The 19,109-nt window shown below is 46.8% G+C and overlaps 1 protein-coding gene across 3 annotated transcripts in view; it reads right to left on the minus strand.

Moving 5' to 3' along the window:
- Positions 1–19,109, minus strand: part of zgc:63587 (uncharacterized protein LOC393431 homolog) — a 183,321-nt gene that overhangs the window by 125,907 nt on the left and 38,305 nt on the right. For all 3 annotated transcript variants that reach the window (XM_038792952.1, XM_038792947.1, XM_038792958.1), the window contains 2 exons: positions 13,607–13,693; positions 8,298–8,421 (listed from right to left, as the gene is read on the minus strand). In XM_038792952.1, the coding sequence (XP_038648880.1) occupies positions 8,298–8,421; positions 13,607–13,693 (211 nt within the window). The remainder of the gene's footprint in view (positions 1–8,297; positions 8,422–13,606; positions 13,694–19,109) is intronic.

The raw sequence follows: 19,109 nt of genomic DNA on the forward strand, positions 1-19,109 counted from the left end.
TTGGATCCCCAGGTAGCGGAATTTATGTCGGGCTTGATTGAACGGCAGCCCCTTTAGTGCTGCCCCCCCCCCCCCCCCTTGCGGGTGTACTGGGAAGATCTCACTTTTGCTCATGTTGAGTTTGTAGCCCGAGAAGGCTCCAAACTCTTTCAGGAGCGCGATGATTCCGTCCATGCTGCTTTGTGGGTCCGAGATATAGAGGAGCAGATCATCCGCATAGAGTGAGACTCTGTGCTCTCTACCTCCCCTTCGGATCCCCCTCCAATTTTTTGCTGCCCTGAGCGCGATTGCTAGCGGTTCAATTGCTAGTGCGAACAGCAGCGGGGACAGTGGGCATCCTTGTCTGGTGCCCCTGTGCAGCTGGAAGTATTGGGAGTTGGTATTGTTGGTCTGTACACTCGCCATGGGTGCGTTGTACAGGAGCTTTACCCAAGCGGTGAACCCTGTTCCAAGCCCGAACCGCTCCAGTACCTCTATGAGGTATTTCCACTCGACTCTGTCGAAGGCCTTTTCTGCGTCCAGGGAGACGATCACCTCTTGTGTTCTCTCCCCGGAGGGGGTCATTATCACGTTCAGCAGGCGCCTGATGTTCGCGGTAAGCTGTCTACCTTTGACAAAGCCCGTCTGGTCCTCTGTGACCACCTCAGGTACACAGTCTTCTAGCCTCTTGGCTAGGATTTTGGCCAGTATTTTGGCGTCTGCATTCAGCAGAGATATGGGTCTGTATGACCCACATTCCGTTGGGTCTTTGTCTTTCTTAGGTATCAGCGAGATTGAGGCCTGTGCTAACGTGGGTGGCAATGTGCCCCTAGCTAGCGAGTCTGTGAACATCTCCCGCAGGTGCGGGGCCAGCGCTGTCGCAAATTTTTTGTAGAAGTCCGCCGGGAATCCGTCCGGTCCCGGCGCCTTCCCCGCCTGCATGGAGCTAATGCTGTCCATGATCTCTCCCAGTGCTAGTGGTGCTTCCAGATCCCGTTTTCTGCCCTCTCCCACAACTGGTATGTCCAGTCCGTCAAGAAACCGGTTCATCCCAGCCTTCCCCGTTGGGGGCTCTGAGGTGTACAGCTCTTGGTAGAAGGCCTTGAAGGTTTTGTTAATCCTCTCTGGTTCTGTTTCCAACGTGCCTCTGGTATCTCTGATTTGCGCAATTTCTCTGCTGGCTGCCTGCTTTCTCAGCTGGTGGGCCAACAGGCGGCTGGCTTTGTCTCCGTGTTCGTATAGGGCCCCGCGTGCCTGGCGGAGTTGGTGTACTGCTTTCCTGGTGGAGAGCAGGTCAAAGTTCCTTTGTAATTCTTTCCTCTCCGCCAGGAGTTCTACGGTCGGGGCCTCGGAGTATTTATGGTCTACCTCCAGTATGGAGTCGACCAGCTTCTGCCTAGCCACCCTTTCCTCCCTATCTCTTTGCGCTTTGTAGGCTATGATTTCCCCTCTTAGTACGGCCTTAAGCGCTTCCCAGAACGTGGAGGGTGAGACCTCCCCGTTTTGGTTGATCTCAGTGTACTCCGCTATGGCCCGCGCTATCCTTTCGCTGAAGGCCTTGTCAGCTAGTAAGGCACCGTCCAACCTCCATTTGGGGCGCTGGGCCCTTCCCGTCTCTAGCCGCACATCCATGTAGTGTGGGGCGTGGTCTGATATCACAATTGCGGAGTATTCCACCTTGTCTATCTCTGGAAGCACCGTTTTCCCCACCACAAAGAAGTCAATTCTGGTGTACACGTTGTGTACTGGGGAGAAGAAAGAGAATTCTTTCTCCCCCGGGTGGGCGAATCTCCAGGGGTCTACTGCTCCCATCTGCTCCATATAGTGACTGAGTTCCCTTGCCATGTTTGAGGTTTTCCCCGTTCTGGGGTTTGATCTGTCCGTCGTTGGGTCCTGTACACAGTTGAAGTCCCCCCCCATGATTAGTCGGTGCGTCGCTATGTCCGGGATTTCTGCCATGGTCTTTTGGATGAAGCTCGTGTCGTCCCAGTTGGGCGCATACACGTTAACTAGGACTACCGGCGCCCCATCCAGGGCCCCGCTGACCATGACATACCGTCCCCCTGGGTCCGTAACCGTCTTTGTCGCCCTAAACATTGTCCTCTTGCCAATCAGGATCGCCACCCCCCTGGCCCTTGCCCCATAACAGGAATGATAGGTTTGTCCCACCCAGCCCTTTCTTACCCGCAGTTGGTCCTGCTCCCTCAAGTGCGTCTCTTGGAGGAAGACTATGTCGGCCCTCATGTTTCTAAGGTGGGTGAGGACTCTAGATCTCTTCACTGGGCCATTAAGTCCCCTTACGTTCCAGGTGACTATTCTGGTGGGGGGCTTCTGCCCCCTTGCTCCTGTGGGGTTAACCATATTTGTCCGGTGGACGCGCCCCTGCCCTCTGGGGTTTCCCTTTGTTAGGGGGCCGTCCAGGATGTCCACTATCACTGCTCTCCCCATGCGGTCGGGTCCCTGCGCTCCGGGGTTCCCCCTTGTCCCGGGGACACCCGCCATGGCCGTCCACTGTGTGTCCGCCACGCGGGTAGCCCCCTGCACTCCGGGGGGCCCCTTCACCCACAGACCGTACTGGGTGGGTGTTTGCAGCAGTTCCCTGTTTCGAGCCCTTGTCTGTGGCACTTTGTGGCCCTATTCCCTTTCTGGCCTCTTTTGTCCCTTCGTCCCTGCATTTCCCCTCCCTGGTCTCTCGCCCCCCGAGTGCCCCCCCCCCCCCGCTCTATCCCTTTCGGGGATACCCCTGTGTACCCCTCCATTGCCCCTCTCTCCCCCATTCCTGTCCCCATTTGCTCTCCCACCTTTGATGGGTGATCCCCCCCCTCCCCTGCCTGGCGCCTTCCCCCCTGTTGGGGGTGCGCTGCGGCCCTGCTCTGTTGCGCGCCCCCTTCGCTAGCTTTCCTGCTAGCACGGTGGCTCCCCGCTCGGAGGTTGCTGTCCCCCTTCCCCTCTCCCCTCTCCAGTACTCCCGTTCCCTCGTGCCGGGGCCTGGCCTCCCACCTGGAGCGGGCCCTTGGGCATTGGGTTGTTTTTCCTGGGTGCTCCTGCCAGGGGGGAGGGGGCTGGCTTTGCCTCGCCCCTCCCCACCCCCCCGTCGGCATGACGTATCTCCTTGCCATGGGCCCCTCGTCCCTACTTCCCATGGCGTTTGTTGTAGCAAGGTTTAAACAACATAATGGCTACAAAATAGAGTAGAATCTCCAGCAGCAGCGCACACCTCCCCGATGAACTCAATGCATTCTATACTCCATTCGAGCAGGAAACCATCAAACTGTTGTCGACTGCCCCAGCTGCCTTGGGCACACCCATACCTACCGTCGCAGTTTCCAAAGTCAGATTGGCCTTCTTGAAAGTGAGCCCTCGGAAAGCAACGGGTCCTGATGGAGTCCCTGGTCGTGCACTCCAATCCTGTGTGGACCAACTTGCAAGTGTGTTTGCGGAAATCTTCAACCTCTTCCTACTCCGTTCCGAGGTTCACACCATCATACCAGTGCCAAAGAAGAACTAGGCAACATGCCTCAAAGATTACTGTCCGGTGGCCTTGACATCTATCATTATGAAATGCTTTGAGAGGTTGGACATGAGACACATCAACTCCGTACCCTCAGAATGCCTTGAGCCACTGCAATTCGCACACCACCACAACTGGTCCACAGCAAATGCCATCTCCCTGGCCTTACACTCACCCCTGCAGCATCTTGATAACAAGGACGCTTAAGTCGACTCTTATTCATTGACTAAAGCTCCACCTTCAACACCATAATCCCAGCCAAGCTCATATCAAAACTCCAAAACCTAGGACTTAGCTCCCTCCCTCTGCAACTGGATCCTCGCCTTCCTGACCCATAGACCACAATCAGTAAGGAGAAACAATCAAAACCTCCTCCGCGATAGTCCTCAATACAGGGGCCACACTAGACTGCATACTTACCCAATACTATACTCCCCATAAACACGACTGTGTGGCAAAATTTGGCTCAGACTCCATCTACAAGTTTGCTGATGACACGAGCGTAGTGGATCAGATCTCGAATGGTGAATCAGAGTAAGGAGAGAGGTAGAGAACCTAGTGGCACGGTATACTGACAACAATCTCTCCTTCAATGTCAGGAGAACTAAGGAGCTGGTCATTGACTTCCGGAAGTGAAGTATCGTACACACCCTTGTTTGCATCAATGGTGCCGGGATGGAGATGGTTCACAGTTTCAAATTCCCAGGTGTGCACATCACCAACAATATGTCTTGGTCCACCCACGTCGACACCACGACCAGGAAAGCACAATAGCGCCTATACTTCCTCAGGAAACTAAGGAAATTCTACGGCATGTCTACATTGACTTTCATCACTTTTTACAGATGCACCAGAGAAAGCATTCTATCTGGCTGCATCACAGTCTGGTATGGCAACTGCTCAGCCCAAGACCGTAAGAAACCACAGAGAGTCGTGAACACAGCCCAGTCCATCATGCGAACCCACCTCCCATCAATTGACTCATACATTTCCTTCCCCCCCCCCCCCCCCCCCCCAAAATACAGACAGGTTCAAAAACAGCTTCTTCCCCGCTGTTACCACTCTCTTGAATCATCCTCTTATCGACTGAACTGATCTCTTCACGCGTCGTCTCTACTGAGTAGTACTACAATCCGTATGCTCACCCAATATCTCTGCCTATGTATTTACATTGTGTAGTTAATAATAATCTTTTATTATTGTTACATTAACACTGCAATGAAGTTACTGTGAAAATTCCCTAGTAGCCACATACCAGTGCCTGTTCTGGTACACAGAGGGAGAATTCAGAATGTCCAATTCACCGAACAGCACGTCTTTCAGGACTTGTGGGACGAAACCGGAGCACCCGGACTAAACCCATGCAGACACGGGGAGAATGTGCAGACTCTGAACAAACAGTGAGCCAAGCCAGGAATCGAACCAGGGATCCTGGCACTGTGAAGCAGCAGTGCTGAACACTGTGCTACCACGCCGCCCGTTCTAGTTTACCAGTTCCATGTGCTCTGCTAATCAAAATAGTGAAATACTGGTTCGTGAGGAAGGTAGAATTTTAAACAACAAAATATGCAGACTGAAGAAGGGAAAGCAACTTGTCTACTTATTGGTTATTATTTAGAAATGCTCATCACTATGTAAAATAGGAGCTATGATGCTCATCACTATGTAAAATCACAGTATCCCTCCCTCCAGTTGCTCCAGCTGGACTAGTAAGACTTAATTACCTGCATTCAAAGTATCATCTTGCATCTTTGACTTTGTCTATATCTGTGTTTCTGGAACCCACCTCATCATTCACCTGGAGGAAGGAGCTGTGCTCCGAAAACTAGTGACTCGAAACAAACCTGTTTCACTTTAACCTAGTGTTGTAAGACTTCTTACTGTACTATTAGCCAAGCATGAATTTAGATCACAAGAGCATTTTTGACAAACCTCCTCGACATTTTAAAATACAATAAAAACTTCCAAGGATATGTATTATTAGTAGCCCCAGATTGCTAAAGACAAAATGTCTCACAGGAAAGATTAAATCAATAGGCCAATGAGCATAGTATAAGCACGGACAGGATAAATTAGGAACTAACATAACAGAAATCAGACATAGAAAAGCATAAAACAAGACTGTGTCTTAAAAGGCTTTTGGGTGTATGGTTCACATGCATAACTACATTATGCCCAAGTCACGTCAATCTTTTATGTCTGTCCATCAAATCTTCTGTCCAACTTAATCTCCTCCCACAAAACTGGCTCAAGATTCCAACCAGGAATAGATTCAAATCCTCTAATGGTGCATTTTTAGGAATCTCTTAAATTTGCAACCAGATTTCCATATGCAGCAGGAAAGAAAAAGTTATTTTTCTGGTCTATTAGTTTCAGAATTTCTTCGAAGAAGCTGATGCAGTAAAGGTCTTGCAGCATAATTTTCAAACTAAGTATGCAACAGAGCAGAAAAATACCAAATAAAACTCAACAGTAACATGTGGCTTGCTTACTGGAAGAAGGAATGGGTAACATACAAATACTGCAGATGAAAACAGAATTAGCACAAGGAAGCTTTGAAATGGCCTTTTTACCCGTAACTTTGTTATGTTAGGATTTCCTTACCAACCATACAGTTACCAGTCAATACACTAAAGTCAAGAAGTTCAGACTAAACTAATTAAAAATAGGCTGAACAATGACAGACATGACACCTGAAGATTAAAGGCACCAATCAAAATCAATTAGAATGCATCAACATTTTCTTGTTGGATCATTTTCTCAGAAGCAATTGTACCCATCAACAACCAGAGAAGTAAATTCATCTTCACTCGTTATTTTCTGAAGCAAACAGAAAAGTAAATTTTTATTCCTACAGACATTGACCCATTCTAGTTCTTCGGAAATTTCCAAAATAGTAATGGAACAAAGGGAAAGTGAAAATCTAATCTCTCCCCTAACCCCCACCACCACCACTGTCTTATGTTTTATGTCCTCAAAGCATTCATTTTTCAGTAACGTTTTGTCATTAGTGTGATGCATACAGGGCATCTTTATATATATTGTATTGTGTGTCTGTTGCAGTAATGTTATTAGAAGAATTTAGGTTAACATATCCAGATTATGTGTCTAAAGCAGTGATCAAGCTGTGCCATCTAGGCAGGCTGTGATGTCACTCATAGGAGAGACTCGGTCCGTTTTTATTTTTTTGAACCATGACCTGTGCCTGTTTCATTTTTAGGGTTTTGCTCTGAGGAATGGAGGTGTGTTTCTGAGGCTGGTGGTGGGCAAAGTAATGGGGGAAAAATTCTGAGGAACAGTAATGATTAGCACTTAGAGAGTTAATCTGCGTGCATTTGTTAAGGGAACATCGTGCCTTACCAACTCAGTTGAATTTTCTGAGAGAGTAACAAGGAATGTGATGAGGGTTTAATGGAACCTACATGGATTTTAGCCATTCTTTGGATAAGGTTCCAAATGGCAAACTGACAAGTAAAAATGGGATCCAATGGGAAATAAAAGACTGGATCCAAAATCAGCTCAATGGCAGGAAACAAAAGGCTATGGTCAGCGAGTATGTTTGTGACTACAAGGCTGTTTAAAGTTGGGGATCTATGGGCTGAAGACCAAGTCCCTTTTTTGTCATTGGTCTCAAAAATAATGTACGGGGGGGTAAGATTAAGAAGGTTTGCAGGTAATATAAAAGTTGGATGCGTGGTTGGTGGATTGCAGGAAGATGGATTGATCAGGTAGACAGAGAAGTGGCACATGGAATCAAGCTATTTCACTTGGGGAGAATAAAACATGACCAGGTAATATAAAACAATTTGCAGGACTGAGCTATGCAGAGAAACAAAGGAACCATGGGAGTGCAGGAACACAGATCCCTGGTGAAGAGGCAAATAGGATACAAGAAGTAAAACTACTAGATATGTATAAAGCACTAGTTAGGTCAAAACTCAAGAACTGCATACAGTTCTGCTCACCACAATACATGGTAGGATATGATTGCACCAAAGAAGGATGTTGCCAGGAATGAAGAATTTTCACAAGCAGTTAAGACTGACTGGATTGGGGTTATTTTCTTTCAAACAGGAGGCAGAGGTCAAAATTAAATTGAGGTGCATAAAATTATGATGGGAATAAGAATGAATGGGAACGAAGAACCAGTTTCCTTTAGCAGAAAGGTATATCCAGTGATCATAGAGAAAATTTGGGCTGCTGTGTGTGCATTTAGAGGGAAAAACCCTCGTTGCAGCTCGAAATGTGAGATTTGATTGGATAGCTCTTTATCTCGGCAGGCACAGACACAATGGGTGTAATGGCCTCCTTCAGTTCTGTAAATTTCTATGAATTAATGATTCTAAACATCCAATCTTAGGCAGTGCCTCATCCAAATTTGGTATTCAACAACCAAAAACCACATTAAAATACAGAAACTCCTCAGATAATCTATTAACAATACAGTTAAGTTTATCGCAATGCAGACAGCATTTGAGAACTCAATTCCAGTACATAACTGCCGGTATTGAATGGCTCAATGGCGCAGTGGCTAGCAGTGCTGACTCGCGGCGGGTCCCGGACCGGGTCACTGTCCGTGTGAAGTTTGCACATTCTCCCATGCCTGCATGATTTCATACCTACAACCAAAGATGTGCAGAATAGACGGATTGTCCAGACTAAATTGCCCCTTATTAGAAAAAAACATTTTTAACTGCCGGTATTTACTCCCACACTAAAATTAAAATGAAAGTTGTGAACCTTCAGCTGCCTAACAACGGCATTCACAATTGAGAATTAATTCTACATTATTTCACTGGGAACCTACCAATCCTGACTGTTAATAGCATCGCCGTATCCTGGTGTATCCACAACTGTCAGACGAAGTTTGACTCCTCTCTCCTCAATTTCCACTGTTGAGGCTTCAATTTGGACTGTCCTTTCGATCTTTTCTGTAAAATTAATAGTTAACATACTAAAACTCAGCAGCTCAAGTACAACCCCTTCCATCTATACTCAAAATAACTAATGGCTCTGGGTCACTGTGTGTGGAGCTTGCATATTCTCCTCATAGAACATAGAACAGTACAGCACAGAACAGGCCCTTCGGCCCTCAATGTTGTGCCGAGCCATGATCACCCTACTCAAACCCACGTATCCACCCTATACCCGTAACCCAACAACCCCCCCCCTTAACCTTACTTTTATTAGGACACTACGGGCAATTTAGCATAGCCAATCCACCTAACCCGCACATTGTTAGTACTCTTTGGGGGGGTTTAAACTAATTCAGCAGGGGCATGGGAACCTGGATTGTAGTTTTGGGGTGCGAGAGATTGAGAGTAGAGAGGTCAGGAGCACAGTTTTGACTTCGCAGGAGGGCGGCAGTGTTCAGGTCTGTGGTTTGAAGTGTGTCTATTTCAATGCCAGGAGTATACGAAATAAGGTAGGGGAACTGGCAGCATGGGTTGGTACCTGGGACTTCGATGTTGTGGCCATTTCAGAGACATGGATAGAGCAGGGACAGGAATGGTTGTTGCAGGTTCCGGGGTTTAGGTGCTTTAGTAAGGTCAGAGAAGGGGGCAAAAGAGGGGGAGGTGTGGCGCTGCTAGTCAAGGACAGTATTACGGTGGTAGAAAGGATGCAAGATGGGGACTTTTCTTCCGAGGTAGTATGGGCTGAGGTTAGAAACAGGAAAGGAGAGGTCACCCTGTTGGGAGTTTTCTATAGGCCACCTAATAGTTCTAGAGATGTAGAGGAAAGGATGGCGAAGATGATTCTGGAAAAGAGCGAAAGTAACAGGGTAGTTGTTATGGGAGACTTTAACTTTCCTAATATTGACTGGAAAAGATATAGTTCGAGTACATTGGATGGGTCGTTCTTTGTACAATGTGTGCAGGAGGGTTTTCTGACACAATATGTTGACAGGCCAACAAGAGGTGAGGCCACTTTGGATTTGGTTTTGGGTAATGAACCAGGCCAGGTGTTAGATCTGGAGGTAGGTGAACACTTTGGAGACAGTGACCACAATTCGGTGACCTTTACGTTAGTGATGGAAAGGGATAAGTATACCCCGCAGAGCAAGAGTTATAGCTGGGGGAAGGGCAATTATGATGCCATTAGACATGACTTAGGATGTGTTGGTTGGAGAAGTAGGCTGCAAGGGTTGGGCACACTGGATATGTGGAGCTTGTTCAAGGAACAGCTATTGCATGTTCTTGATAAGTACGTACCAGTCAGGCAGGGAGGAAGGGGTCGAGCGAGGGAACCGTGGTTTACCAAAGAAGTGGAATCTCTTGTTAAGAGGAAGAAGGAGGCCTATGTGAAGATGAGGCGTGAAGTTTCAGTTGGGGCGCTTGATAGTTACAAGGAAGCGAGGAAGGATCTAAAGAGAGAGCTGAGACGAGCAAGGAGGGGACATGAGAAGTCTTTGGCAGGTAGGATCAAGGAAAACCCAAAAGCTTTCTATAGGTATGTCAGGAATAAAAGAATGACTAGGGTAAGAGTAGGGCCAGTCAAGGACAGTGGTGGGAAGTTGTGTGTGGAGGCTGAGGAGATAAGCGAGATACTAAATGAATACTTTTCATCAGTATTCACTCAAGAAAAAGATAATATTGTGGAGGAGAATGCTGAGACCCAGGCTATTAGAATAGATGGCATTGAGGTGCGTAGGGAAGAAGTGTTGGCAATTCTGGACAAGGTGAAAATAGATAAGTCCCCGGGGCCAGATGGGATTTATCCTAGGATCCTCTGGGAAGCCAGGGAAGAGATTGCTGAGCCTTTGGCTTTGATTTTTAGGTCATCATTGGCTACAGGAATAGTGCCAGAGGACTGGAGGATAGCAAATGTGGTCCCTTTGTTCAAGAAGGGGAGTAGAGATAACCCCGGTAACTATAGGCCGGTGAGCCTAACGTCTGTGGTGGGTAAAGTCTTGGAGAGGATTATAAAAGATACGATTTATAATCATCTAGATAGGAATAATATGATTAGGGATAGTCAGCATGGTTTTGTGAAGGGTAGGTCATGCCTCACAAACCTTATCGAGTTCTTTGAGAAGGTGACTGAACAGGTAGACGAGGGTAGAGCAGTTGATGTGGTGTATATGGATTTCAGTAAAGCGTTTGATAAGGTTCCCCACGGTCGGCTATTGCAGAAAATACGGAGGCTGGGGATTGAGGGTGATTTAGAGATGTGGATCAGAAATTGGCTAGTTGAAAGAAGACAGAGAGTGGTAGTTGATGGGAAATGTTCAGAATGGAGTTCAGTTACGAGTGGCGTACCACAAGGATCTGTTCTGGGGCCGTTGCTGTTTGTCATTTTTATAAATGACCTAGAGGAGGGCGCAGAAGGATGGGTGAGTAAATTTGCAGACGACACTAAAGTCGGTGGAGTTGCAGACAGTGCGGAAGGATGTTGCAGGTTACAGAGGGACATAGATAAGCTGCAGAGCTGGGCTGAGAGGTGGCAAATGGAGTTTAATGTGGAGAAGTGTGAGGTGATTCACTTTGGAAAGAATAACAGGAATGCGGAATATTTGGCTAATGGTAAAATTCTTGGTAGTGTGGATGAGCAGAGGGATCTCGGTGTCCATGTACATAGATCCCTGAAAGTTGCCACCCAGGTTGATAGGGTTGTGAAGAAGGCCTATGGTGTGTTGGCCTTTATTGGTAGAGGGATTGAGTTCCGGAGCCATGAGGTCATGATGCAGCTGTACCAAACTCTGGTACGGCCGCATTTGGAGTATTGCGTACAGTTCTGGTCGCCTCATTATAGGAAGGACGTGGAAGCTTTGGAACGGGTGCAGAGGAGATTTACCAGGATGTTGCCTGGTATGGAGGGAAAATCTTATGAGGAAAGGCTTATGGACTTGAGGTTGTTTTCGTTAGAGAGAAGAAGGTTAAGAGGTGACTTAATAGAGGCATACAAAATGATCAGAGGGTTAGATAGGGTGGACAGCGAGAGCCTTCTCCCGCGGATGGAGGTGGCTAGCACGAGGGGACATAGCCTTAAATTGAGGGGTAATAGATATAGGACAGAGGTCAGAGGTGGGTTTTTTACGCAAAGAGTGGTGAGGCCGTGGAATGCCCTACCTGCAACAGTAGTGAACTCGCCAACATTGAGGGCATTTAAAAATTTATTGGATAAGCATATGGATGATAAGGGCATAGTGTAGGTTAGATGGCCTTTAGTTTTTTTTTTCATGTCGGTGCAACATCGAGGGCCGAAGGGCCTGTACTGCGCTGTATCGTTCTATGTTCTATGTTCTATCTTTGGACTGTGGGAGGAAACCGGAGCACCCGGAGGAAACCCACGCACACAGGGGGAGGACGTGCAGACTCCACACAAACTGGGTTTGGGTTTCACCCCCACAACCCAAACATGTGTAAGTTAGGTGGATTGGCCACGTTAAATTGCCCCTGAACTGGAAAAAAAATAATTGGGTACTCTAAATTTAAAAAAATAAAATAAATAACTAGTGGCATTGTGACTCAATCCCTAAAGCAATCAATAGTTTCCAAGAGCCACATCATGAAAGGCTTTGTTTGAAATTTGATCCATAATTTAATATGTAAACTTTCCTTGGAAGTTGAGGTTCAAAAGTAATATACAATCACATTTACATATACTGTATCTATCATCCATGTTCAATTGAATTGCCTGTAATTCTTATTCAATTGATTTTTAAAAAATATTTGTCATCCAAACACTTTGTAGCTAAACTGCATATTGGTTCTTAAACACTTCTGGCTTTTCTTTACTCTTTCAATTCTAGAGGAAAAGATTTATAGTCACGACCACCAGGATTTTTGGTCATATTGCATTTTTGTAACAGCCAGAATCACTTGAGGATAGCCTGCATCACATGATCCGAGGTTCTTTACAATCTCTCTTAGAAATCCCCCCTGAAATGTAAGAATGGCATGGATACTGGACTATGTCCAACTCCACAAATCATTCCACTGAGGACAGGCTGCCATGTAGTTCACTGTGGAATGAAAGAAATAGGTGAAGATTAATGGTCTCTCCCCTGGAAAGTATCAATCCTGCAGTTAACTCCCAACCGGAGGACAGGAATGAGAGGTGGCATTTTGACTCATGCAACAGATAAATTACGATCCGATTCATTCAGTACAATATTCCTCAAATGTGCAAATTTACAACTTTGAAGAAATTCCTACGAGCACTTAAGGATCTGCAGTCAGGGTATGCTGAAAAGAATCAGAGATCACAATGGACCAAATTATTTGTCAGTATCTTCACATCAATCGTTGTACATGGAGATCGCACTTCTCTGGCGAATCCTATGTTATTCCCATTTGACTCAATATTTGTTGTTTATTATCTATTCATGATTTATCTTGCTTTTTGAGGAGGGAGGTTGTTTTTTTTTAAACTACTAAAGGGTCCAACATAAATGTTTAGTTAACTTGGCACCATCTCGCACGCCTCTGCTGCAGGAAATTATCGAATTATCTGAGAAAAACAATGATATTTTGAAAAGATCACATTAACTCCAAACATATGGTGGAGTTTTGATAACCAGTACTATAGCTATCACATTGCACTCAACAACAGGATTTCAGCATGATAGATAGCTCTTCAGCCTTGACCTGTAAATCCAAACAAGGCTGAAACACTTTAGGAAAACCTCAACAGCAGCTCCAAATGCACCATAGCTGTTTTTTTTTTAAACTTTCCCCACAGCAAAATTCTTCCACCTTTCCTTCGCAGAAAGGGTCAATTTTTTTCTGGGGTGCAGCTTCAATATCACCTCCAGATCTTAAACATTAAACAAGTTATTTGGCCTGTTTAGGTCTGGATTGTGAGTGCAGGTTGATTATTCAGCTATGCACTGTCATAACCCTCAATTTACATCCCTAAACAAACACATTTCAGGATAGATCACTCGATATCTATCAGGGGCAGAGATCCTGGCTATTTTCTCCCTACTTTCTTCAGAGGCCCAACTGCAACATCTGAACTTCTGCCCCAGCTTAGAATAATTAATGCTGTAAAAATCAGCAATTAAATCCTACCATTTCTGTTGCATATTGAATATGCAAGATATTGTTCTTGTGATACCTCGCCTATGTGACGGAGTTATAGTTTGATGAAACTCTCCAATAATTGACTCACCTGCAGCCCCAGGTACATAGCGCTCAGGGTAGAGGTCAGTCAGGAACAGGCTGTTGATCAATGTCGACTTTCCAAGACCTGACTCACCTGAAAGAAAGGACAAGGCAAAATTGACACATAATGATCAAATGCAGGGCAAAGAGAATCATACACAATCTAAAAGGAGAATGAAAAAACAAGAATGAAAAGGCTAGAAATGAATAGAAAGGAACAGCTTGCACAGTTCAATTTATTTTTCAGAAGGACAGAAATGGTTTCTGGTAAAAAAAATTTTAAAATATTTTTATTCTCCTCCTTTTTCATATTTTCTCCCAAATTTGCGCCCACAAACAATAAACACTAAGCAGTAACAAATATAATGTCAATCCCCATATCAACAACAACAATCCCATGCTCTGACCAATCCCCAAACAACTGCCCGCATGTTCACATAAACAAATGACAAAAAGGAATCAGGAATCACCCATAGTCACCATTAACACACACAGTCCCTCGACCACCCGCAACCCTCCCACACTAATGTTCGATGTTATCCAATTCTTGAAAGTGCATAATGAGTAACGCCTATGAATTGTAGAACCCCTCCATCCTTCCCCTCAGTTCAAACTTAATCTTCTCAAGAGTCAAGAATTCCAACAGGTCCCCCCGCCACGCCTGGCAAAAACTTGAACCTGCATGTATCAAAACATTTCCCCCTGCTCCAGCCCATACTCCGCTCCCAGCTCCTTCAAACCTGCAAACCGACCCCAAGAAACAAACCTTTTAACTCCCCCCCCCCCCCCACTTTGGGATTGGGTAGTGCGTGATGTTGCGATTCAGGTCTTTGGGATCAATGCAAATGCGGAGTTCACCAGAGGGCTTCTTGACGCAGACGATGGAGCTGACCCAGTCTGTTGGTTCCGTGACCTTCGAGATGATAAGCTGGTCTTTTAGCTGCGATTTCAGACGATCCTTGAGAGGGGCCGGCACCCGGCGCAGTGCATGGATGACTGGGATGGCATTCAGTTTGAGCAATATCTTGTAACAATATGGGAGCGTGCCCATTCCATCAAACACGCTGTGGTATTGCGTGAGAATGGCGTCTATCTCAGCCTGGAGATTTACATTGGGCGAGGCAGTCGCCGGTGCAGAGGACATGGCATGGACGCGCTGAACCAGATTTAGGAGTTTGCATGCGCGAGCACCGAGCAGGGATGCCTCGTCAGGCTGGACGATCTCGAATCGTAACGTCACTTTGATTGCCTTGCGAGATACACCTAGCTGACACGATCCACTGGCAGCTATGGCATTGCTATTATAGTCAAGGCACTGGCAGGCTGGTGGAAGAATGCTAGGTTGGTTTTGGATGCTGTCGAGGTCCGACTGTGATATTTAAATCGGTGTTCAATTTAAATCGGTTAACCGTGACAACAGCACATTACTTGCCGTCAGGATCCACAGTGAGGATTGAAAGGCGGTTTGCAGGCACTGTGGAGGCCAGCTCGCGCGTGGCGATTATGCCCACCCGGTATGGAGACTCGAGGCACTCAGCATCGGGGTCGGTTGGGCTGTCGGGATCCGAATCCTGCATGCCTTGTTGTACGCAGCGGACATGTCTGCGCTGCAGCTGGGATCGCTGGCTGTTGGTCGGTGGAGCGGACCTGCATAAGGCCACGTAATGCCCAGGCTTTCCACACTGTAGACATTGCCTTCCTTTGGCTAGACATTGCCGCTTTAAATGGGCGGAGCCACAATTTGGTCACATCATGACGCTGACATCAGCGCGTTCTATGCGCCATTGCGCATGCGCAGTGCGTTCGGCCGACGTTTGCACATGCGCATCAGGGTTTTCGGCCTTATCGTCCACCCGGTTATGGCGCGCATGCGTAGGGAGCCAGGAAAAGCACGCAAAACAGCCACTCTCCTCGATGCTCAGCCCTTGCATTTTTGCGATGGCCTGCACCCTTTCTGCCTCATGGGAGACTAGTTTTGCATTTTCTGCCGCCCTGATGCGGGAGTAACAATTCCTGGCATGATCATGGACAACACACGTTTCGATGGCGAGGGAGAGGGTCAACTGTTGCAGTTTGAGGAGCTGCTCCCGCAGGGAGTCGGACTGGACCCCGAAAACGATCTGATTCCGGATCATGGAACCAGCCGTCAAGTCATAATTACATGACTGCGCTAGGATGCGGAGATGAGTCAAGAAGGACTGAAAAGGTTCATCCTTACCCTGAAGCCTCTGTTGGAAGATGTACCATTCAAAGCTCTCATTCACCTCATGTCGCAGTGGTTGTCGAATTTCAGCAGAACCGTCTTGAACTTTGTCTTGTCTTCGCCATCGGCAAACGTGAGCGAGTTATAGATGTGGATGGCGTGGTCCCCCGCAGTCGACAGGAACAGCGTGATCTTTCGGGCATCCAATGCTGCCTCGAGGTCGGAGGCCTCGATATACAGGAGGAACTTCTGTTTGAAGACTTTCCAGTTGGTGCCGAGTTTGCCGGCAATCCGGAGTTGCGGAGGAGGTTGGATATTTTCCATGCCGCTGGATGGCTGCGTGTTGGTCGTTGCAGATTCACTCGAGGTATGTTCGTTAGAGTTATTAGCTCTCTGGTACCATGATGTGTTATCTGTGTTGGTCTAACATAGACTGCAACTGGATGCAGTAAAACAAGAAACAGGCTTCCGACACAGGAGATGGTCCAACACTGTGTTTTATTGAACCTGTTGATTGCTGTACATAATCTGCTGTGGGTTGACACTCTATTAACCTAACTGATAACCTCCTACTGGCTTGACCAGACTAGCTCCCTTTCACATGGTCATGATGTTCATTGGCCTGTGCACTGCGACTATCTCCCTAGCCGTGTCCTGTGAGAGAGGGAGTGCCTTAATGCTCTGTGGGCTTTATAGTGGTGGTGTCCTGTCTGTTGATTGGTTGTTCTGTGTCGTGTGTGTTCATTGGTTATCCTGTGTCAATCACTGCCTGTCTGCATCTCATGATATACATGAGTGGATATTATGACACCCCATGACTGCAACAGTAGGCACTGTGAAAGAGCAGGATATCAGTGACATCAACTTTCAGATTTCAGCATATAACTGCACACGAGCAAATGCCGAAGTTGCAGTGGTCTAACACAGTAATAACGATGAGTGCTAACAGACTAGACTGTTACTACTGCACAACTACTGCACATTCCAGACTAGTGTGCCGACGTATCAGCCCCACCCATTCACAGCTATTCTATACTCAGTCAACTTGGCAAAGCAGAGTGAAAAACTTTTTTTTTTTTTAAAACAATGTACCCACACAAAAGTTTCTATACATCTTATTCTAGCTACACACAACTAAAAATTGGTTTAATCTCTAAACCCATTCACTGCAAGGTCACTTCCTGCACTGCAAGTTGTACACATTCAAGACAACAGCAATGCCACTATCTAGTTTCTCACTGCCAAGAGTGGATGACAACAGGAACAATGACCACCATTTTTAGATGTCAAGCAGTTGGAGAGTCAATAGGCACACTCTTCACACTCATTCCCTGACACGTTCATTTATAAACATTAAACCAGAATTTCCAAAGAGTGGCAATCGCAGTGGGATTGCCCATCTGTTCCTTTTTAAGTACTTGGTCGGAGTGGAAGATTTTTCACCTCACCTTCAACTTTGGCCTAAGAAATGTGCAGTGTATCAGCTCCCTGGTCTTTTCCATGCAGTGTGGCAACACTGGGGAAACTGAAGTCACACCACTTTTTTTATGGCACTATCTGCCGTAAAGCAGGTAATTTAAAAAGTTCCAGGCATTTTGAGAGGCCAGAGAGAAGGCAAGTGTGTATGGTTAGGTAAGTAAGATAGAGGAAGGGAGGTGTAAGAAGCGTTGTGAGTGGGATGTCAGGAGGATGTGACGACTGGAGGACTTTAGAAATATTGGATTCTCTAAGTACTGGGCAATTTAAGGGTGAAAAGGCCTGGTATAGAGCGCAGCGACTGCTGTGGTCATGTTCTTTTTTTAAATTATGTTTTGCCTGAGAAAGGAGCAGTGCTCCGAAAGTTCATGATTCGAAACAATCCTGTTGGGACTTTAACCTGGTGTTTTCAGACTTCTCACTGTGCTCAACCTACTTCAATGCCGGCATCGCCACATCATGCCTGAAGGGAGGCAGAGAGCAGGTCACGCCCCCGAAAGTCGACATCATGTGCTTTGGATGCAATAGACCCATATCACTATTGAACGCAGATGTGAAAGTATTGGCTAAGTTGTTGGCGGGAAGGATGGAGGAGTGTGTCCCCGGGGTGGTACAGAAGATCAAACAGGCTTCGTGAAGGGCAGGTAGCTCGCGCGTAATATAAGATGGCTGTTGAATGTGGTGATGAATCAGTCGGGGTCTCTGGTACCGCAGGTGGTGATGTCCATGGACGCGGAGAAGGCATTTGATTGGGTGGAGTGGCAGTACTTGTTTGAGGTTTTGGGAAGGTTTGGGTTTCACTCGAGATTTACGGCATGGATACGGTTGCTGTATGTAGCACCAAGGACGAGGGTGAGGACGAATGATATGAGCTCACGAAGTTTTGACTTACACAGGGGTATGAGGCAAGAGTGCCCGCTGTCGCCGCTGCTGTTTGCACTGGCCATAGAGCCATTGCTGATGGCTCTCAGGGGTGCGGCAGAATGGCGGGGGATTATATGGGACAGAGGGAGCATCTGGTGTCGCTCAATGACGATGATCACTTGCTGTATGTTTTGGTTCTGTTGGAGAGCATGGGAACGATTATTGGCCTACTGGGGAGGTTTGGAGGGTTCTCAGGGTACAAGCTGAATGTAGGGAAAAGAGGTATTCCCGGTGAATGAGCTGGCACAGCGGGCTAATTTGGGGGGGATGCCATTTATGGTAGAGGGAATGGATGGGGTTCCATGAGATCGAGCCCAGGTCCTCAGCGTCGTAGGCAACAGTACTAAACATATGCCGCCCTTAAATCGTGTTTAAGATGTAATTGTAAGCTGTGCTGTTTGGGTGTGAAGTTAAAATTGTATTCATAATAAAGTTTTATTTTAGAAATACCAAACCAGGGTAGCACAGTGGCGCATTGGCTAGCATTGCTGCCTCACGGCGTCGAGGTCCTAGGTTCGATCCCAGCTCTGGGTCACTGTCCATGTGGAGTTTGCACATTCTCCCCGTGTTTGCGTGGGTTTTGCCCCCACAACCCAAAGATGTTCAGGGTAGCTGGATTGATCATGCTAAATTGCCCCTTAATTGGAAAAAATTAATTGGGTACACTAAATTTATTTTTCTTAAAAAGAAATACCAACGCCCTATTTCTTCAGCAAATCGAACCTGGGCCCCTCACAGCGCCAGGGTCCCAGGTTTGATTCCTGGCTTGGGTCACTGTCTGTGCGGAGTCTGCACGTTCTCCCAGTGTCTGCGTGGGTTTCCTCCGGGTGCTCCGGTTTCGTCCCACAGTCCAAAGATGTGCAGGTTAAGTGGATTGGCCATTCGTGTCCAAAAATGTTATGTGGGG

This window comes from Scyliorhinus canicula, chromosome 1 (genome assembly GCF_902713615.1).
Source record: "Scyliorhinus canicula chromosome 1, sScyCan1.1, whole genome shotgun sequence".
Lineage (NCBI taxonomy): Eukaryota > Metazoa > Chordata > Chondrichthyes > Carcharhiniformes > Scyliorhinidae > Scyliorhinus > Scyliorhinus canicula.